Here is a 22,817-nt window from a genome sequence, read left to right as displayed (position 1 = left end):
GCTAACACAGCGGCAGCAAAAGACAACCCCAAGAAGTTATTCTAACTTCCTCCCTCAGTGATTTGCTGCAAATTTCTAAGGGCTCCTGCTGTAATTTCAGCATTCCCGCTCTTGCTGCTTTCCATTTTAATCTGCCACAAACTGCAGCTCCTCTCTAAATACTTGCAGTCTTTAGTCCTCTCAGCATAATGGCTTGAGACTGTCGAAAGGGTCCTGAAGGGTCCAAATTAGAAGAGACGCAAATCAAATGCCTGTTACTGGTTATGTGTTGGAAAGGTCCTAGACTGCACTACTAAACCTGACATTCGCCAACAGAGCTTTACTGATTAGGTTTACACTTGCTCAGCCGACCAGTAGACACACCAATAAACTCAAGCTGGTAGAGGACGTCACAACGCTGCCTGCAAATTAATGGGGGCCAATGTCTGAGCAGTCATCATGGACATAAATCACAGGAAATGGGGGGAGAAATGAGTACAAGGCTTTTCTTTCTATTTAGTAATTTATCATGGGAAGTGGCACATTAATAAACACAGATCCCCAGAGGAGAGGGGTAACAGAGATAAATATGACTGCCAAATCCAACTTGCGTCTCTGAGGCCATAGAAAGCGGAGGACTGTGGGAATGCAAATTTGGAAAATATATGTCTTGTGGGTTTTTTTAAACAGGTTCTCTCATTTTTTAAGATTTGCAAACAGTGTTCATTCAGTCATCCCGCAATGACTGTGACTTTAGCACTCTGCTCTTTAGCAGCTCAGATTGGATACCCACTTAAGTGTAAATTTCGATCAATTGCTGACAGAACCAGAAGGAAGATGAGTTTATTTTTTAATGCAAAGAGTTGTTGTAATCTGAAACGCACTGCTTGACTGGGTGGTGGAACAGATTTGAGTGGAACTTTTGAAAAGAGATTTGGACGTGCGGAAGAAAATATCGCAGGGCTGGTGGGAAGGAGTGGGGAGGGGGAAAAATTGGGTGTGCCTAGAAATCCATTCCTTGTCAGTTAACATTATAAAGTAGCATCAGCACACTAGAATTTGCCTCTGAAATCCATTCAATTCGAGTTCAATGGAATCAATTTTAAGACAGTGTTCAAAGCATAGAGATAACTAAGGTTTCACCACAATTGATCAGGAATAAGTTTCTGTACCATATTCTTTCACTAGTTCTTTAGGGCTGATAAGCTCTTGTCCTGCCTGATTCCATGATGTGACAATATTCTGAAGTATATCTGAAGTTGTTTAACCAGTCTTTATATTGGACTTACTTGTAAGTGCAAACTATCGTTGTTGAAGAGGGCAGCACAGTAGCATAGCAGTTAGTGAGCGCTATTACACCTCGGGGTGTTGGAGTTCAATCTCGGCATCTTCTGTAAGGAGTTCGTAGGAATGCATGGGTTTCCTCCCACAGTCCAACAACGTTTCGAATGGTAGGTTAATTAGTCACTGGAAATTGTCCAGTGACTAGGCTAGGGTTAAATTGAGGTTTGTTGGAGATTGCTGGGCAGCACAGCTCGAAGGGCCAGAAGGGCCAATTCTGCACTGTATCTCTAAAATTAAAAAATGAAATAAATAAAATGTACCATGGTGTCACATCTGTATGGATTGTCCAGCAAAGTTTTCCTTTAAACGTTGATGATGGCTTGTTCTTCGCTTGCCAAGATCAGGAGGGAAGAATAGCCCTCAGGAGCAATGTCGAAATTGTTGGTGACTGTAGAGGACAACTCTGGATCTGCAGCTCTGGAACAGTAGGGACATGGGAACAGCTGGGATACGTGTGCTTGGGTAGTCGGATCCTTCCTGCTTCTCCATTTCTCTTCAGCAGTCGCTCTTCTGGATTCCTCAAAATTCTTGGCTGCTCCGTGGATCAGCGTTCTCCAACGGTCTCTGTCACAAGCCAGCTGCTGCCACTCGTTGACCTTGATATTTGCCTGAGAGAGCTGCTGGTCTTTCTACCTTTTGCGTGGGGCACCACGATCTCTTTTGCCCTGAGAGAGTTCTCCGTAGAGGATTGCTTTCGGTAACCCAGAATTGCCCACGCGAGACACGTGGCCTGACCAGCGGAGCTACCTGAGCAGCAAAGTGGCATGAGTGTTGCAGAGGCAACAACAACAAAAGATCAGAGTTGAAACTGGATTGTGATTCTCAGTTTAGAATCAGATTCAGAATTAGAATCAGGTTTATTATCACTGGCATGTAACGTGAAATTTGTTAACTTAGCAGCAGCAGTTAAATGCAATACATAATCTAGCAGAGAGAGAAAAAATAAATAAAATAAAACATAGTAATAATAAATAAACAAGTAAATCAATTATGTTTATTGAATAGATTAAAAAAGCATGCAAAAACAGAAATACTGTATATTTAAAAAAATGAGGTAGTATCCAAAGCTTCAATATCCATTTAGGAATCGGATGGCAGAGGGGAAAAAGCCGTTCCTGAATCACTGAGTGTGTGCCTTCAGGCTTCTGTACCTCCTACCTGATGGTAACAGTGAGAAAAGGGCATGCCCTGGGTGCTGGAGGTCCTTAATAATGGACGCTGCCTTTCTGAGACACCAGTACCTGAAGATGTCCTGGGTACTTTGTAGGCTAGTGGCCAAGATGGAACTGACTAGATTTACAATCTTCTGCAGCTTCTTTCAGTCCTGTGCAGTAGCCCTCTATACCAGACAGTGATGCAACCTGTCAGAATGCTCTCCACAGTACACCTACAGAAGTTTTTGAGTGTATTTGTTGACATGCCAAATCTCTTCAAACTCCTAATAAAGTATAGCTGCTGTATTGCTTTCTTTATGACTACATCGATGTGTTGGGACCAGATTAGATCCTCAGAGATCTTGACACCGAGGGACTTGAAACTACTCACTCTCTCCACTTCTGATCCCTCTATGAGGATTGGTATGTGTTCCTTCATTTTACCGTCCCTGAAGTCCACAATCAGCTCTTTCATCTTACTGACGTTGAATGCCAGGTTGTTGCTGCAGCACCACTCCACTGGTTGGCATATCTCACTCCTGTACACCCTCTCGTCACCACCTGAGATTCTACCAACAATGGTTGTATCATCAGCAAATTTATAGATGGTATTTGAGCTATGCCTAGTCACACAGTCATGTATATGTAGAGAGTAGAGCAGCGGGCTAAGCACACACCCCTGAGGTGCACCAGTGTTGATCGTCAGCGAGGAGGATATGTTATCACCAATCTGCACAGACTGTGGTCTTCCGGTTAGGAAGTCAAGGATCCAATTGCAGAGGGAGGTACAGAGGCCCAGGTTCTGCAATTTTTCAATCAGCATTGTGGGAATAATGGTATTAAATGCTGAGCTATAGTCAATGAACAGCTCCCTGATGTAGGTGTTTGTGTTGTCTAGGTAGTCTAAAGCCATGTGGAGAGCCATTGAGATTGCGTCTGCCGTTGACCTATTGTGGCAATAGGCAAATTGCAATGGGTCCAGGTCCTTGCTGAGGCAGGAGTTCAGTTTAGTTATGACCAACCTCTCAAAGCATTTCATCACTGTCGATGTGAGTGCTACCAGGCGATAGCCGTTAAGGCAGCCCACATTATTCTTCTTAGGCACTGGTATAATTGCCTTTTTGAAGCAAATGGGAACTTCTGCCCATAACAGTGAGAGGTTGAAAATGTCCTTGAATACTGCTAGTTGGTTGGCACAGATTTTCAGAGCCTTACCACTAACTCCATCGGAACCTTCTGCCTGACGCGGGTTCACTCTCTTAAAGACAGTCTAATATCGGCCTCTGAGACGGAGATCACAGGGTCATCAGGTGCAGCAGGGATCTTCACAGCTGTAGTTGTGTTCTCCCTTTCAAAGCGTGCATAGAAGGTGTTGAGTTTGTCTGGTAGTGAAGCATCGCTGCCATTCATACTATTGGGTTTCGCTTTGTAGGAACTAATGTCTTGTAGACCCTGCCAGAGTTGCCATGCATCTGATATCGCCTCCAACCTCGTTCGAAATTGTCTCTTCACCCTTGAAATAGCCTCCACAAATCATACCTGGGTTGCCAGACTTGAATGCCACAGATCTATCCTTCAGCAGACAATGTACCTCCTGGTTCATCCACGGCTTTTGGTTTGGGAATGTATCACTGGTGCTTTCTGTGAGGTGATTCACTTGTAAATGGACAAAGCTATGAATTTTCAGTTTTTAGAAACTGAGCCTTCTGCAGTGCACAACAGATAGTCTGCATATCAAAATGAGACAACAGCAACCCCGATACAGGTGGAAGGCCAGAAAAGGTTGGTTGAATAATGATATCTAAATCAGGCATTTCCAACCTTTTTTTATGCGATAGACCCTTACCAGTAATCAAGGTTGGGAACCTCTGATGCAAACTTTGAAACATATATTTGAAGCGCCTCGCCTAACAAAGAATTACTGTTGTACCTATTTAAGCCTCCACTATATTACTTAATAGGCTTTGAGGAAAAGTAAAACCGATGCCAAACTTGCAGTATTAGTCAGGTTTTGGACTCATTTCCCCCTTTAACACTGGAGAGCGGAATGATTCTGCATCAGTGGCGCTGTGGCTAACTCTTTGGACTAGTACCAGAACTTTAAATCATTCATCCAGAGACGTGCAAAGACGGGTGTGATAAAAGGGCCCAAAGGATCATCGGGGACCCGAGTCACCCAACCACAATCCATTCCAGATGCTACCATCCAGGAAATGGTACCTCAGCATAAAAGCCAGGACCACCAGGCTCCAGGACAGCTTCTTCCATCAGGCCATCAGATGATTAACTCACTCTGATTTGAGGGTATTTCTATGTTACATTGACTGTTCTATTTAGTATAAATTATTATAAATTACTATGATTGCACATTGCACATTTAGAGACATAACGTAAAGATTTTTATTCCTCTTGTATGTGAAATATAATCAATTCAGTTCAAAGGTTTCAAAGGTACAATTTAATGTCAGAGAAATGTATACAATATACATCCTGAAATGCTTTTTCTTCGCAACCATCCACAAAACTAGAGGAGTGCCCCAACAATGAACAACAGTTATATGTTAGAACCCCAAAGTACCCCCCCCAAGCTCCCCTCCCTCCCACGCATTAACGGCAGTGAGCAACGATCCCCCTCCCCTCACCAGTAAAAATAAGCGCACCCACTACCAGCACTCAAGTGTGAGCAAAGCAATAGCAGAGACACAGATTTGCAGTTACCCCAAAGACTACATTGTTCAGCCGATAATTCGACATGCTGCAGGCTCTCTCTCTCCTAATAAGGGAGAAAGAGGTGACTTCATTTTCCAACAAGCGAGGAGACATAACAAACAACTCGCTGGTTTACGATGTTAAAAGCTCATTACGTCTCTTTTTCTGAGTTCTGTGCCTGAAGATCACCAGGATCCCGGGTCCCCAGGCACACAGCAGATGTTCGGACTCCCTCAACGACACACGGCGACACCGACCCTTGATCTGCCCACCTCCAGTTCCTTGAGATCCCAGGCTTCTGAATCCGTGCCAAGATCTTAGGCCAAGCCTTTGGCATACCGAATGGCAGCCAATTGTGGAACCCCGAGAGCGGGTCCCATTCCCGCAAAGAACCGTAATCAGCGTGTAACTCCAGGTCAGGGTCTTCAAAAGAACCTTGAAAAGGAAGAATAGAGATATTAAAGATGGAAGTAGAACCGTTTTCAAAGGTGCAAGCAAAGGAGTGTCATAACTACCTAGCTCCGCCTCCTCTAGACAATGCATTTTAATCCCATCATGGCAACTGGAGAAGTTAAATTCAGGAACATAAATATATTGGAAATTTTCAGTGAAGGACAGTTAATGACAAATATGAATTACTTGGTTGTTGTGAGGGTCCGCCTGTTGCACAAATGTGTTGAAGAGAAGGGAATACCACCTTTATCACCTTTACCTGGCCTGTCCTCGACGTGACTCTGAGTGCACCAATATGATCGACTCTTACCTGTCGCTTTGATTCTGGGGCAACCTGGGATGGACAACTCTTCAAGCAAGATGGTCAGTAGATGTAGCATCAAATACCAGATGGGAACTGGGAACCCGCGCGCTCAGGGGTGCTGGTGGCTTTCTTACTTGCATGCTTAACTGTATTAAATGCAGTTCTAGACATCCAATAAATGGCTAAACAAAAATATTGTACAACCAATTTAAAACTTACTGTCTGCAACCAAAGAAGTTGTGTTTACCGACCTCCGCAATATGTTTGTCAGTTATTGGTGGGATTCTCATACATCACAGAGTTGTGCAGCGTAGAAATGGCCCTTCAGTCCATTACGTCTATGAAGACCTGATTGTCTATCTACATCAGGGGTTCCCAATCTGACATCTACAGACCCTTTGGTTAACAGTAGTGGTACAGGGCATAAAAAAGGTTGGGGACCCCTGATCTACACTACCTCAGTGGTCTACATTACTTCTAAATCATTCCATGCCTTGCCCATTCAAGTGCCTATCTAAACGGTTCTTATGCAGAATGATTGGAGCCAACTGCACCATCTTCTTTGGCAGCAAGTTCCCCAGATATCAACCACTTACCCCTCAAATTGCCTTTAAAATTCCTTGCTCTCAAACTTCGGGCACCACGGTAGCATAACGGTTAGCTCGATGCTCTTATACCTCAGGGCTTTCCGGAGTTCAGAGTTCAGTTCTGATGCCATTCTGTAAGGAGTCTCTGTACGTCCTCCCTTTGGAATGTCTGGGTTTTCCCCGGGTGCTCTGGTTTCCACCCACAGGCTAACGTCTAACCAGGTAGGTTGATCCGTCTCTGTAAATTGTCCTGTGATTAGATTAGGGTTAATCGGGTTTGGCGTGGGTATCTGTAGTAGCTCAGTTCAAACGGATGGAAGGCCTACTCCGTGCAGTATCACAAATGACCTGACTTGGTCCAACCAAGCAGAGTCCACTGCCAAGAAGGCCCACCAATGCCTTTACTTCCTGAGAAAACTAAAGAAATTTGGCCTGTCCCCTAAAACCCTCACTAATTTTTATAGATGCACCGTAGAAAGCATTCTTCTAGGGTGCATCACAACCTGGTATGGAAGTTGTCCTGTCCAAGACTGAAAGAAGCTGCAGAAGATCGTGAACACGGCGCAGCATATCACACAAACCAATCTTCCGTCCTTTGACTCACTTTACACCGCACGCTGTTGGAGCAGTCCTGCCAGGATAATCAAGGACATGACCCACCCAGCCAACAAACTTTTCGTCCCTCTTCCCTCCGGGAGAAGGCTCAGGAGCTTGAAGACTCGTATGGCCAGATTTGGGAACAGCTTCTTTCCAACTGTGATAAGACTGCTGAACGGATCCTGACCCGGATCTGGGCCGTACCCTTCAAATATCTGGACCTGCCTCTCGGTTTTTTTGCACTACCTTACTTTCCATTTTTCTATTTTCTATTTATGATTTATAATTTAAATTTTTAATATTTACTAATTTTTACTATTTTAAATATTTTTAATATTTAATATTTGTAATCCAGGGAGTGGGAAGCGCAGAATCAAATATCGCTGTGATCATTGTACATTCTAGCATCAATTGTTTTGGCGTCAATAAAGTATAAAGTATAAATAAAATAATTAAATAAACCTGTGCTCTCTTGTTGTTGATAGCACCACAAGGGAGAACAGATTTTGACTATCTATCTCATCTCTTAATTCTATACACCACTCAGCATTCTTCAGTCAGGGAAAACAAGCGGATCCATAACTTGCTCCACAACTAAATTCCTCCAGTCCATAAGACCATAACATAGAGGAGTAGAATTGGGCCCACTGGCCCATTGAGTCTGCTCCACCATCTCATCATGGCAGATCCATTTTTCCCTCTCTGTCCCAGTCTCCTGCCTTCTCCTTGTAACCCTTCATGCCATGACTAATCAAGAATCTGTCAACCTCTGCCTTAAATAGACCCAGTGACCTGGCCTCCACAGCTGCCTGTAGCAACAAATTCCACAGATTCATCACTCCCTGGCTAAAGAAATCCCTTCCTATCTCTGTTCTAATCAGATGTCCCAATATTCTGAGGCTGTGTCCTCTGACCTTAGGTTCCTCCACCACAGGAAGCATTCTCTCCACATCTACTCTGTTGAGGCCTTTTCAATATTTGATAGGTTTCAATGAGATCCCCCTCTCAAACTTCTGAATTCCAGTGAATACAGGCCCAGATGTATCAACCACTGCTCATATGATTAGCTTTTCAATCCCAGAATCATTTTTGTGAACCTCCTTTGAACCCTCCCTGATGTCAGTGGAGGCAATATCCTGTTGAATTTCGTCCACACTTGCTCTAACTCTACCATATTATTCTATTGTTAGTGACCATAACTGCACAGAAGTGTATAGCAGTATTGTTCCCTAACCAGTGTTTCGTAAAGATGCAACGTAACATCTCAACTTTTATATTCTGTGCCCCCAAACTATGAAGGTAAGCAGGGCATAGGCCTTCTTCACAATCCCAGCTACATGTGTTGCTACTTTCAGGGAACAATGGACTTGAACCCCAACATTTCTCAATGCTTTGTAGCCCCCTACCATTTACTGTATACGTATGTCCCTCTGTGATTTCCCATAACCTCACGCTTGCCAGGATTAAGGTCCTTCTGCCAGCATCGTTATTGGTGAGTTGTGGGAATCATTCATAATGTATTAGTGTCCCAGTTACTGTGCCTTATTCTTTGAACCCTTCTGGAGCATTATTATGACTTTTTTTTCCTCTCATCTCAAGCAGAGGTACGGGCATAGCCAAACAGACTCATTTCTCAATTGCTAGGAATTTCTGGACTATTCTAGTGATGTTTAGTATTGTGGTTTTCTGGAGATTTACAAATATATTGCTGTGTGGGTCTAATTGTTGAATGATATTGTGTCGGGACTTTGGGAAGATACCAGTTTTAGATATTACTTGATTGTTCCTGTGTAAGTAATCAGATTGAGTTAAACTGCTCTAGGATCTTGTAATATGTTGGCTTGTGTCTAGTTGCTCTTGGCATTTTCTGAATTTATTGTCTTGCATTTGTTGGTCTTTTATTATGTGTTTTTGATAATTTTTTGCTTTAGCCACCTGGTCCTTTATTGCCGCAAGGAATACAGGAACACAAGGAATTATTATTCTCACTTCATTAGCAATTGGAAACATAAGAACACGAGCCACCACCAGCCTGTTCTTAAGTCAATGTCATACAGCATGGAATCAGGACCTTTGGCCCAACTAGACCATGCTAGCCAAAACGTTCATCCAAACTAATCTCATTGGCCAGCATTTGGCTGAAAAATCTCTAAACCTTTCCTGCGTCTGTATCTGCCTGCATTTTTTTTTTCAATGTTGTTATTCAACTTGCCTCGACCAATTTCTGTGGCTGGCCATTCCACATAAATATCACTGTGTAAAAAAGGTTGTCACTCAGTTCCTGTTAAATCTTTTCCCTCTCGCCATAAACCTATGCCGGCTTGTTGGCATTGGTTCTCCAACCCTGGGAAAAGCATTGACAGTATTCACCCTTTGCACTCATTCTTGAGAGGGAGACTGAGAGAGACACACAGAGAGGGAGAGAGAGGGAGGGGGAGAGGGGGAAGAGGGAGAAGAAGAGAGAGGGACAGAGGGAAGGAGAGGGAGAGGGAGGGACGGGGAGAGGGAGAGAGAGGGAGAGAGAGAGGGAGAGGGAGAGAGAGAGAGAGAGAGAGAGAGAGAGAGAGAGAGAGAGAGAGAGAGAGAGAGAGAGACCTGTTCACACTGCTCTCTGAAACCAGGTTCTCAGCAATAAGCTATAGACATCCATTTTGGTGTTATTTTCATTGATATAATTTGCTCTGTACTGCAAGAAGGTCACAGTCATGCAAATGCTTTAGTTAGAAGATATGAATCTGGTTGATGTTTTTGGTAAATCAGTGAAGTTTACTTGTTGCTTCATATTACAGTAGATTTGTTGTAAATAGCACAGAAGGAGCATGACTTGTCCTTAAGCCTTTATGTTCTTCGACTTTATTTACTTTAGAAGTAACTATTCTCAGCACAAAGCCCAAATTCAAGTTATATAGTTAAAAAACAGTGGGCAATTTTACTTGTGGCATGGCTAACTTGTGAAGCAAGAGCTGGGATATAGGGTGCCACTGCTACATCTCTTATCAGAGTGCTTAATCATATTGATTACAGTTCTGCTGTCAGTTAGCAGTCCGTCTGAAATCGCTCGGTCGTGCTTGCCTTGGACGACAACTGCAGTGCAACTGAGTCATAATAAAGGTGCAAATCAAGCAGAAAAGGCACTAAGTATAAAAGTAGCAAAGATTAAGAAGGGAAAGATTTTTATGAGGTGCCATTTCATTTTAATTAAATAGTTGATTTCTTGTAAACTCAGCTTGTGTGAGATTGAAAGCACAGATTTGATAGAACTGGTGTGATTTCTGTGTTCCAAGTCTTTAAACTGCACTGTAAAATATTGAGAAGTTCCGATTTATCAGATATTATTTCAGCTGCAGTCACCAAATAAAAAATTTGGCGGAAGCCATATGGATTTGGTTTCCCTTCCTGATGTTTTCCTCTTTCCATTACGCAGTGTCAAGGTTCTCCAGTCCTCGCCCAGCCCCAAGGATGAGCAGGAAGAGAGCCTTGTCCATCTCCCCACTGTCCGATGCCAGCATTGATCTGCAGACTATGATCAGAACATCCCCCAACTCGCTGGTGGCTTACATCAACAACTCACGGAGCAGTTCAGCAGCGAGTGGGTCATACGGGCACCTGTCAGCGGGTGCAATCAGGTGAGTCCTTCAGCAGTGAACAGCCATTCACTTTTCCCCCAACGCCGACCAGGCTTTACATGATGACCAATTGTAATTGAGACTGGATGGTCTGCATATGGGTAATTAGTGTGTAGTCTTCAAGTCATGACGAGTGATTGTCATGCTGGCTGCATACCAGTCAGACATGTCTCTCAGCAGTAACTCCTCTTATTCATGTCGGCATATAGGCCGAGGAACTAAAAAGCACTGATTACCAGGGGTCATAAGTTCATAATGCAGGCCTATCCAAAGAGAACTCAGATTTCTCAGATGCGTGACAGGGTAGGCAGATCAGCATTATAGGGAATACCCAGGGATTCAAGCCAATGTTTCCCTGAAGATTGATATACACCCGCTAAGTCTCTTACAGGGTACATTGCTTATTACTTAATATGTTTATAACACAACATTCCTTTTTGCACTATTTACTTATTTTGTAATTTATAGTAATTTTATGAACTTGCACAATACTGCTGCAAAATAATACATTTCGTGTCTCATATGATACTGATAATAAGCATGATTCTGATTCCAATTCTAAAAGGCCAAATGATACAGGAATATTTAACTCCTGGTCTCTTCCACTCTAACAAAGGCAGGATGCTTTTATTTTTAAAACTGCCTGATCAAATTTCAAGGAGTGTAGTTTAATCCCAGGCACTTTCACATGTCAGTAGTTGGCTATTGGTTGTTTCAAGTTGGAAATAATAGCCACCACTTCATGAAGAAAGTTCAGTTGATTGTAACAAAATGAATTGTCACAGTAAATTTAATGTATGGATCATTTTTGTAAACAAATTCAGAATGAAGAAAAGTGCTGGAGGAACTCAATGGGTCAGGCAGCATCTGTAGAGGGAAATGGCAGTCAACATTACAGTTCAAGACCTTTCATCTGAAATCTGCAGATAATTTATGTGACAGTTTTAAAGCCTGGGGTCAGTCTGTTTCAGGCACTGACAGCAGAATCATTTGGGGGACTTATTTCTTCAGAGCTGTAGTGGAATGTTAATTACCTCCCAGTACAAATGTGTTGCACTAACCAAGGATTGACTGGATATAAAACTTGCCAATTGCTTGCAAACAATGGTAGAGTTGGCAGAAGAGTAGAGAAATAGATGGAAAATTAAGAAATAAAAAATATTATGTATAATCTGAAATGGTGTATAAGTCATGAGTTTATGACTGTGGTTTTTAGAAGTGCATTTCCACTTTTCCCAAGTAGGCAAGGGTCTGCATAGAGACTAGATGGTCTGCATTTGGGTAATTACGAACAATAGAAATTGCTCATATACCTGTGTTGTGGTATTTAAATTACATTCTGCTGCTGTCCCCTTTGCACAATGTTGATCAAGCTGTTAGCAGCATGATATAATGTAGCAGTTAATGTAAGGCTATATAGCAGCAGCTGTAAGATCGGTGTTCGATTCCTGCCACTGACTGTATGTTCTCCCTGTGACTGTATGGATTTCCCCCAGATTCACTGGTTTCCTCTCACATTCCAAAGACAAACTGTTAGGGTTAGTGAGCTACCGGTATGCTTCGTTGATGCTGGAAGTGTGTCGCCACTTGTGGGCTGCCCAGCACAGTCCTCACTGAGCTGATGTGATGCTGTACGACACATTTCACTGTATGCTTCAATATACATGTGACAAATAAAACTAATTTTTAATCTTTAAAGCTCTCAGGGTGGATGCTGAAGAGGAGAGGCCTAATATATGTAAAAGTTAACTTACCTCATTTATATTTTTGCCAAAAGAATGCAATAAGTTTGAATAAATTTTTGTGGTTCTGTTTTTATACCTGAAGTGACGATGACATCTCCTAAAATTATTTTCATCTAATATTTGGTTGGCAGATACTAACAGGTTTTATTAAAACACTGGAAGTATTTGTTTGACACCGTATTAAAACATTTAAAGAGGTGAGATGTTCATTTAGCTACAGCATCGAACAAGGAGAGATTCAATATCTTATCAGTATGTACATTTCCTTTCTGTCTGAGCAAAACCATTTGGCTGTGCAGGTTCTAATAATTCTTGTCTACCTTCAGCCCAGCTTTCAGCTTTCCTCACCCAATCAACCCAGTGACCATCCAGATGCATCAGCAGATACTGAACCAACAACGCACCCTGAACTCCGCCTTCGGCCACACTCCGCCCCTTATCCAGCCATCACCAACCTTCGCCCCACGGCAGCACCTGTCCAGCACGTCTGCCGTTTTGCCACCTACTCAAGCCAACAATGCCTCTTCTGAGGTCTCTCAGGTAAGTAGCAACTCGTTCTGGGTGCTGTGTGAACGGCTGAAGAATTTTATCCTTGCCCAAGAGGAAACGAAATCTAATACATTTTCCATTTATAGATCCGGACACAACTCCTCACGGACGTGTAAAAATCTTTAAGTTTAAAAAACTGTAAAAGTTGGTCTGTTGTTGAAATTAACATTTTATGGAACATAGAACAATACAGGCCCTTAGCCCACGATGTCCTGACCTATATAGAGCTATTGATTATTAATTTATACCCTCCCTCCTACATAGCCCATAACCCTCCATTTTTGTTTTATCCATCTGCCAACCTAAGTGTCTCTTAAATATCCCTAATGTTTCAGCATCTACCAGCATCCCTGGCAGGGCATTCCAGGTACTACCCAGTCTCTGTGATAAGAAAAATCCTACCTCTGACATCTCCCTGAAACATTCCTTCACCTATGCAGGGTAGACAGCATAAGCTTTGGGTTGAGGGGAAGGCTATGAGGTTGAAGATAGGTTTGTTTTGCAAATAATGCGATGGTGTTCCATCCCCCAGCACTGATTTTTTTTTTTAATTTGCTGAGTACATCATTAACAACCTTGCCCAGTTTTCTTTGTCTGTGTCTTTGAAAGCAGATATCTTTTCTGAGCCTATCAGTTCCTTATAAAGCCAAAACAAAACTGCTGAAAGAACTCAGTGGTTCAGTCAGGCATCTAAGTGGGCAGAAAGATGGTTGACATTTTGGGTCGAGACCCTGCATCAGTTCCTTATGAAGAATGGATAATGATAAAGAAGTTAAGTGAAAAATTGTTAGGGAATTAAATTTTCTTTGGTCACAGGCTCGAAGTGCACAATTTGGTAGAATATAAATGATTTGATTTTATCTTCTGTGGGACCCATTTTAAACGATGAGATCAATATCAGACTTTTTGCAGATGTGACCAAGGATTAATTTCTTGTGATGTACATTGAAGCTTTTAACACAGCCTGCTGTTTATTCTGCAGAGCAAGCTGAGTGGAGAGTCCGCTGTGAGCAGCACTGTGGACCCCCTGATCAACAAACGCACCAAAGTTAAAAGTGAAGTGGAAGGCCCACGGACTGTCTCTCCCATCACTGAGGTGAGCAAGTAATGAGATGGATGATATGAGGATTACCTCCACACAGTGAAACCTTAACCCAGATAAACTGATTAATCAAGTTATGCAAGGACATTCAACCCAACTGGAATACAAAGAGCTTAATGCTCCACAATGGCCATCTCCCACATTTCTTCATGCAATGCCATCAAAAGATACTTTTTAGTGTCATTTCCCATTAATGCATGTATCCCATTTACCCCAAATAATCCTCGTGGTAGGATATCTCTACCTAGCTAAAACCCGTTGTACGGAATTTCCATAAGACTATAAGATGTAGGAGCAGGATTAAGCCATTCAGCAAATTGAGTTTTCCCTACCATTCTATCTTGGCTGAATTATTATCCCTCTCAACCCCATTTCCCTACCTTCTCCCCATAACTTTTAATGTCTTTACTAATAAAGAATCTATCAACTGCCACTTAAGCACACCCGATGCTTAGCCTCCACAGTCCATGGCAATGAATTCCACAAATTCAGCACCCTCTGGCTAAAGAAATTCCTTCTCATTTCCGTTCTGAAGGGACATCCTTCTATCTGGAGGCTATGCCCTCCAGCCCTTGACTCCCCCACTAAAGGAAACATCTCCCACGTCCATTCTATGCTGGCCTTTCAATATTCAAGAGGTTTCAATGAAATCTCCTCTCTTTCTTCTAATCAATTGTTTTCACTGAGATACCCCACCATTTCTTGTAGGATTTATCAGTGACAGTTTGTATTTACGGTCCCTGATTCTGGTTTCCCACACAAATAATAACTCATTTTACATGTAGGAACCCTGTCTTGTCACATAGTCTTCTCTGTCCTCAGGAAGGGAATTCCCAGCCTGTGAAGCTTTTCCTGATTCATTAGATCTTTTAGTCTCTCCTTTCGTTATTCCAAATTTTTACTAATGCCTCTATTCTAAAACCAAGAGGTACAATATTTTGTCCTTTCTCTCAGTTACCCATTTACAGATTTTGGGAATCACTGGTAATGTCAGGTTTTATTATGTACCATGTCATTGATAACACAACCACAACCAATGTGGTTGGTTAACTGGTTCAAAATAACTTTATTATCAAAATAGGTATATGTCACCATATGTTACCTGAAATTCATTTTCTCGCAGGTATTCACAATAGAACAATGAAACACAATAGAATCAATGTAAAAGTACACAAAGACTGACAAACAACCAATGTGCAAAAGAAGACAAATTGTGCAAATACAAAAAAGACTAAAAATAATAATTAATAACAAAAGTAAATAGTAAAAAGTGCACTTGGCTATGCCTGTGCCTAAGGTTATATCAGCTTGAGCTGAGAAATAATGAAAATACAATATTAATGTAAATGGATTAACACTGCCTAGGACAGAAGGAGGAAGAAGAATAACATACATTAAAAATCTACACGACAGTCAGATAAAACTTCTAAGGATATACATTCATCAACGAGAAAAGAATTCAATAAACATATGCAATTCTGATAGGAAGTATACACCATTAAACCTAAGTGAGAGCACAACTCAGAAAAATGAATAAATGATCACTCCAGAAGAAAAGCTAACCAATGGAAGAGCATGATTCTCCATGGAAGCCATCCCCACGATCCGAGCAGTCTAGATGTCGACAAGAAAGTGTCGAGCACCTGGCTCAGAGTTGGAGACTTATTCTCAGAAACAGAAGGGTTTCTTATGGCAATACTGGATCAAGTGGTTAACACAAAGGAAGTATCAAAAATACATAATAAAAGATCAACAAATTCAAGATGATAAATGCAGAAAATGCCAAGATAAACCAGAAACAATCCAACACATTAGAGGATCCTGCAGCAGTTTAACTCAATCTGATTACTGACACATGCACAATCAAGTGGCAAACATCATTCACCAAAATCTTGCTTCAAAATACAAACTCATAAAAGAAATCATAACTTACTATAAATTCAAGCCTGATTCAGTTTTAGAGTCAAACTTGTACAAATTATATTACGACTTGTCTGCTATTACAGTTAAGACAATCCATAATTAGCATCTGGATGTAATAATAGAGGATAAACAAGCAAGAGCAACTTACTTAATAGATATAGTCATTCACGTAACTTATAGAGATCAATGCGATAAACACCAGAAAAATGCTGAATTAAAAGAGGAAATTGAAAGACTTTGGAACATGAACAGGGTATTCATTGTCCCAATAGTAATATCTGCAACTGTTATTTATGTAAATCTCCAGAAAGCCGCAATACTAAACACCACTAGAATAGTTTGAAAGTTCCTAGTAATTGGCAAATGAGTCTGCTTGGCTGTGCCTGTAACTCAGGTTTTCCCAGCTTGAGCTGACAGAAAAAAATAAAAATAACAAATAAATAAATTTGAGAATGTGATTTGTTGAGTATTTGAAGGTGACCCATAGGTTGTGCAATCAGCTCTATATTGATCTGCGTGAAGTTATCCATGATGATTCAGGAGCCTGAAAGTTGAAGGTGTGGGACCTAAGGTTCCTGTACCCCCTTCCCATTGGCAGCAGTGAAAAGAGAGCAAGGCCTGAAAGGTGGATGGCCTGGACTGCCAAACCGGTACAACCTCCTAAGAAAGTAGAGGCACTGCTGTGTATTTTTTGAAATGATGTTTACATGCCAGGGCAAGTTTAGAAAGCACACTAAAGTTCAGAAAGCAGTTAACACATTCCTCTGGGCTTGGAGTTATATTCGGTCCAAGCTAGTTGATGAATCCATGTTTTCTTTTCTAAAGTTTCTTAGATCAGCCCAACACTTGCTTTCTCACTTTACTGACACCGGTTTATTAGTCCCTCTAATGTACTTCACCTCCTCCACAGTGATTTGTGATCATAACTGGATTACTAGTCCTGCTGAAGGGTCTTGACCTGAAACATCCATTTCCCTCTACAGACACTGCCTGACCTGCTGAGTTCCTGCAGCTTCTTTTATGTTACCTATTAGTCTAGGTCTCGGGTCTATTAGTCTGTTAAACTACCCAATGCACCACTGCAACACACTGCATTGCCTGTCTTCAAGCTTGATGCACTCATAAGGGAGAATTGCTCATTGCTGGTAAATTTGACACGGCTTTGCTAATCCTCATAGTGCAAGTGTTCAATCAGAACAGAAATGTAGTCACATACCATGTGTGAGTGTTTGCCTCGAGATCAGTACCTTATATTGTACTGAGGATCAGGGACTCCAATAGCCACCAGCATGTCACAAACCCCAGGCCCAATCGGGCACTCTACAACTTCTAGTGCAATACATCCCCGTTCACAAAATAATTAACGACTATTACATTTTTAAAAAGAAAAGTATGTGTGGAATTAAAGGGCCATTTTAACACTGTTGTGAAAAAGAATATCCTGAATGGAAGTTAGCCACAGTTCTGGAAAAACCTTTGCCAAGTCCAGTGAATGTAAAGCAGACTCCTCACCCCTATTGTGCTTTAATGCACCTGTCCGGCAAGTAAAATGCATTAAATTAGATCCCAGCACCAGTCCCTGTTTCAGGGGATTTTTCATTTCATGTCCTGATGGAGGAGAATTCTCCACAAGAAAGAGCTAATATCGTCGCTGGTATTACCAATTTCAGAGCGAATCTGAATCCTAGGCTTCTCCCTCACTGCCGTGCTTGGATGTGCACACTGTGTGTTGGAGTTATTAATGGGTTACTTCCTCAGTGTTATAACGTGCAGCAGTGCAGTCTCTCCGCCACTGGTCAAAGACACAAGAACTTGATACAGTGAAGCTTTTAGTTCCCAGTCTCCCTTCTACCCTGATGAGTGAGGATTAGAAGCAAGAGCAATTTATCTCCTTTTCTTTTCAAATCATTTTTTATCGTAACTCTTAAACTACAAGTGTCCCTGCACTACATTTTAATGAAATATACAATACCTTGCTGTCAGTGGCACAACGCAAGCTTTGACTAATTCCTTGTTCTGCTTTAGTCCAGAGGCAGCCCCAGTCAGGTTTTGAAATGATGCATGGGGACAGCTCTGTTTATAATCATCTGGGGCCGGGAAAATTGATGAAGATAGCATATCAGAGAAAGATAAACATGCTGTAGTCAGCACGTTCGGGGCAGGAGCCACATCTCACGAGTTTTAAGTTTGGAGCACGTCGACAGCAGCAAGCGCATGACCTAAAAGCATCTCCAGCTGCGATGTGGGCAGACGCTAATGAGACAATTTTTAAAAAAAACACACCATTGGCATCTGAAAGGCATTAATATCTTATTGGTAATATGCCTTCATTAGCTCAAACAAATTGCAAGTGTGATCATGGCTTCCCATTTCATTCAGAGGGCCCTTTGTTCCTGTGAAGTCGGGAATAGTTCAAGTTGTCTTCTGTCATTGGCTAAATGTGAATGCACTTCAGACCCTTACAGGGCAGAGCCTGGGCTGTGGTGACCTATAGCAGATACTGTATTTACTTATTGAGTGCTTAATCCTGTTGGTGCCAAAGATAAATATAGTTGCCTGTAGTATTTTAGACAATAGGATTGTTGAGTATCGAACTCCAAGATTTTGCCTTTGAAGAATATATTTCTAAAGGGGAATCTGTAGATAGTAATGCTTCCATGTACCTTTTCCATCAATCCTTGTGAGACGGGAGATACTGCGACAATAGTGTGAGTGAGGAAAGAATGGAAGACCATGTTCAGCATTAGGTCAGCACAGATCTGATGGGCCAAAGGGCCTGTTCTTGTGCCATGATTTGTAAGAAACTACAGTGCATCTTCTAAATGGTACAGACTGCAGCCATTGTGTTCTTGTGATGGAGGATCCAGTGTGCGGATGGACCATGAGCCCTGATATTTTATTCAGCGATAAAGCGCAGAGTAGGCTCTTCGGGCCCTTCGAGCCACCCGCGAAGGCCCCAATTTAACCCTAACCTATTCACGGGACAACTTTCAACCTACCCAGTACAACTTTGGACTGTTGAGGAAACTGGAGCACTCAGGGAAATCCCAGGCATTCCATGGGAAGGCCCTATAAACTCCTTACAGAGGGCATCGGGAAGGAACTCCAAACTCCGATGCTCCGAGCTGTAATAGCATCGCACTAACAGCTCTGCTACCATGGGCCCTGATGGGAAAGTCTTGGCCTGAAGCGTTAACTTTTTATTTCCCTGCATAGATCTTCTAGCGCTTTGTGTGTTACTCTACGAGTTTATTCCAGGGTGGTAGCGAGCTTCTTCAATCCAATTGGGACTCACTTGGGCAACTGAAGCGTATTGCATTGCACTCCTTATTCTAAATTCTGAGTTGTAACTTTCCGTTTTGGCTGAAATTGCAACTAGTAAAGGGTTTAGATTTCATTCCTGTAATTTGGAAAGAATATTCCTGATCTCATTTGGTTGGCAGGAAATGGGAAGAGAAAGGGAAAATGAGAAATCTCCCAGGAGAAGAACAAAGCCTGAAAATGGGTCACATTGACATTGTGAATACTGTCATACAGGCAACTGCCTTTCAACCTATGGACCTCTTGGATGGGGAAAGGTGTCCAGTCGGGAGTGGATCTAAAGAGATTTGCCATAGGAATGCCAAAAAGAGGAATTGCCACATGGGAAATTGAATAATATCTATAATGTCTAAAAATATACCTGGCAGAAGATTGGAATAATTGCGTTCATTTGAGTTTGCGATGGATAAATAAGATTGCAAAGGAAATTAATTCAAAACATTGGAAGCAACAAAGTCCTTGAATGGAAATCCTGCAAAATGTAATGGATGCAGCCCAGTCCATCGCAAGTAAATCCCTCCCCAGCACTGAGCACACCTACATGAAGCATTGTCACAGACAAGCACTGTCCATCATCAGGGAACCCCACCACCCAGGTCATGCTCCCTTCTCACTGCTGCCATCAGGAAAAAGGTACAGCAAAGGTACAGGAGCCTCAGGACTCACACCACCAGGCTCAGGAACAGTTATTGCTCCTCAGCCATCAGGCTCTTGAACCCAGAGGGGATAACTTCACTTGCCCCAGCATTGTTCCCACAACCTATGGACTCATTATGGACTCATTTCATATTCTCATATTTATTGCTTATTTGTTATCATAATTTCTTTCTTTTTGTATATGCGCAGTTTTGTTGTCTTTTGTACACTGTTTAGACGTCCAAGGTGGTGTGGTCTTTCATTGATTCTATTATGCCTAATATTCTTTTTTTAGATTTATTGAGTATGCCTGCAAGAAAATGAATCTCAGATTTGTATAAGGTGACATATATGTACTTTGATAGTAAATTTACTTTGAGCTTTGAAATATATTCATCAGAACATGGGAAGGCTTTGAGAATGCAAGATTTGATACGAACGCCGTTAAATTCAGCATAACATCTTTAATTTGTTCACTTCTTTTCCGTTACCCATGCAATTACTCAGGATCGTCTGGCAGGGCTGACTGAGGTGAAGGATGACTTGGATAAAGATGACTGTAAACAGGAGCCCGAAGTCATTTATGAGACGGTGTGTCACTGGGAAGGCTGCAGCAAGGAGTACGACACTCAGGAGCAACTGGTGCATGTGAGTAAGGCCAAAGCTGGGTATCGAGCACAAAGACTGGACGTCAGTCACGATGCTTTGGTGGTAGCTGTGGGCATTGTGACAGTTCATGAAAAGGGATTCATTGGCCTTAATTTAATGCAACTTTTGTTAATGTTAAAAGAGTGACACTGGCTGTCTTGATTTTCAGATTCAATATTTATTAGTAACATAGGTTGCTGCAGTGTGAATTTGGCATGCTATATTATCTGAGGATGAAGGATAGAGAAAGATTCTGCATTCATGTAGCACCTTACACAGCCATGGAGCATCCCAAAGCTCTTTACATGCACCCTAGTACTCTAGAAACATAATGGTGCCTATACCGAAGAGTAAATGACAGCACTCTGTCTCTGGAGGCAAGATCCAACTAAAGAGCAATAAGATACAGAACAGTCACGTAGTAATTAACATAATACTAATACAGTGCAGCTGACCCAGTCTCAATTCTGCCACTGTCTGTAAGAAGTTTATACATTCTACCTGGGACCACATGGGTTTCCTCCGGAAGCTCCAGTTTCCTCCCACATTCCAAAGACAGATGGGTTGGTGGTAGGTTCGTTGGTTAAATGGGTGTTACTGGGCAGAGCAGGCTCATTGGGCCAGAAGGGCCTTTTACTGTTCTATATCTCTAAATAAAAAATGATAAATGAGTCAGATAATCTACTTTCCTGATGTTCGAGAATTGGTCTGAGTTCCTTCATGGCTTTTATTTACAAAGAGCAGTGTTGATCACTGAGGGCAAGTGGGACCTCAGTTTCCCATCACATTAGCACCTCAGTACAGACCCAGTACTACAGTGAAGTATCAGCCAAATTCTGGAGAGGTACTTTGAATCTAAAATACAAGTGTGCTGCCTCTAATACAGGATCAACTTCTTGCTTGAATTCCCCGACTACCTTTGGCAGCAATTTGCCTGACTTTAATTCCACACGGGATCCAAGAGAATTCTGCTTTTGTTTCATTCGGGAAATTATAATTAGTAGCGATGAGGATTTTGTCGGTAAAATTCCAGGATTTTGGAAGAGCAAACATCTGGTTTCTACAACTCTACAATCATGCCCCTTGAGAGAGGGTCAGAGAGCAGATGTCTTCTTTCCACCCCTCCACCCCACGCCCAGGCACGAGGGAACGTGAAGAAATAGACACCTCTAAATTTACAATGAACAGTCACAGGGATCATAGACCAATAGGGACTGGACAGAGATTGCTTTCCTTTCGTTCACCATTCCTCCACCCGCAAGATTAATTAGCCCACCATAACAGCAGGGAAAAGAGAGTATGGTTTTGCAGACTTTTCTTAACAAGAAACTGACCAATAGACCTAAATGACCTCTTTCTGTGCTATGGAAGACTGTAATATCTATATGATCCCAAATACTCATTACTTTATCAGAGAGTTAATTTGTGACATGGCCTCTCCCAGCTTCTAGTGTTAGGCAAACATTTAACACTGTTGCTCAAATAACATGATCTGTTGTTTAGTATACAAGTTACTTAACCCTTGAGAAAACATTCAACAATATGTCAAGCATACGCTAAGGAACATATCAAGTATTTTCATAAAACCATAAGACATAGGAACAGAACTAGGCCATTCAGCCCATTGAGTCTGCTCTGCCATTTGATCATGGCTAATTTATTTTCTCCTCAGCCCCACTCTCCTGTCTTCTCCCTGTAACATTTCACCCCTTGACTAATCAAGAACCTATCAAACTCTGCTATAAATATACCCAATGACTTTGCCCCCACCTTTTGTGGCAATGATTTTCACAGCTCCTCCACCCTCTGGCTAAAGAAATTCCTCCTTATCTTTGTTCCAAAGGGACCTCATATTCTGAGGCTGTGCCCTCTAGTCCTAGAATCTCCCACTATTAGAAACATCCATTCAATATTCAGTGGATTTCAACGAGATCCTCCTTCATTCTTCTAAATTTCACCAAGTACAGAACCAGAGCAATCAAATGCTTCTCATAGGCTGAACCTTTCCTTCCTGAGATCATTCTCGTGAACCAATTCTGGACCCTCTCCAATGCCAGCACATCCTTTTCTGCATTTGACATGCTTTCTTCAATGCAATTTATGGACTTATCCTTTATGGAATTATAACCACGTCCCAAAG

The 22,817-nt window shown here is 41.9% G+C and overlaps 1 protein-coding gene across 9 annotated transcripts in view; it reads left to right on the top strand.

Annotated features, from left to right (window-relative positions):
• The window catches only part of gli2a (GLI family zinc finger 2a), a 592,799-nt gene that overhangs the window by 510,690 nt on the left and 59,292 nt on the right, over positions 1–22,817 (top strand). For all 9 annotated transcript variants that reach the window (XM_072258704.1, XM_072258698.1, XM_072258703.1 and 6 more), the window contains 4 exons: positions 10,552–10,753; positions 12,825–13,038; positions 14,030–14,143; positions 20,537–20,677. In XM_072258704.1, the coding sequence (XP_072114805.1) occupies positions 10,552–10,753; positions 12,825–13,038; positions 14,030–14,143; positions 20,537–20,677 (671 nt within the window). The remainder of the gene's footprint in view (positions 1–10,551; positions 10,754–12,824; positions 13,039–14,029; positions 14,144–20,536; positions 20,678–22,817) is intronic.

The sequence above is a fragment of the Mobula birostris genome, chromosome 5 (assembly GCF_030028105.1).
Source record: "Mobula birostris isolate sMobBir1 chromosome 5, sMobBir1.hap1, whole genome shotgun sequence".
NCBI lineage: Eukaryota > Metazoa > Chordata > Chondrichthyes > Myliobatiformes > Myliobatidae > Mobula > Mobula birostris.
This window is presented reverse-complemented; position numbering and strand designations above follow the sequence as displayed.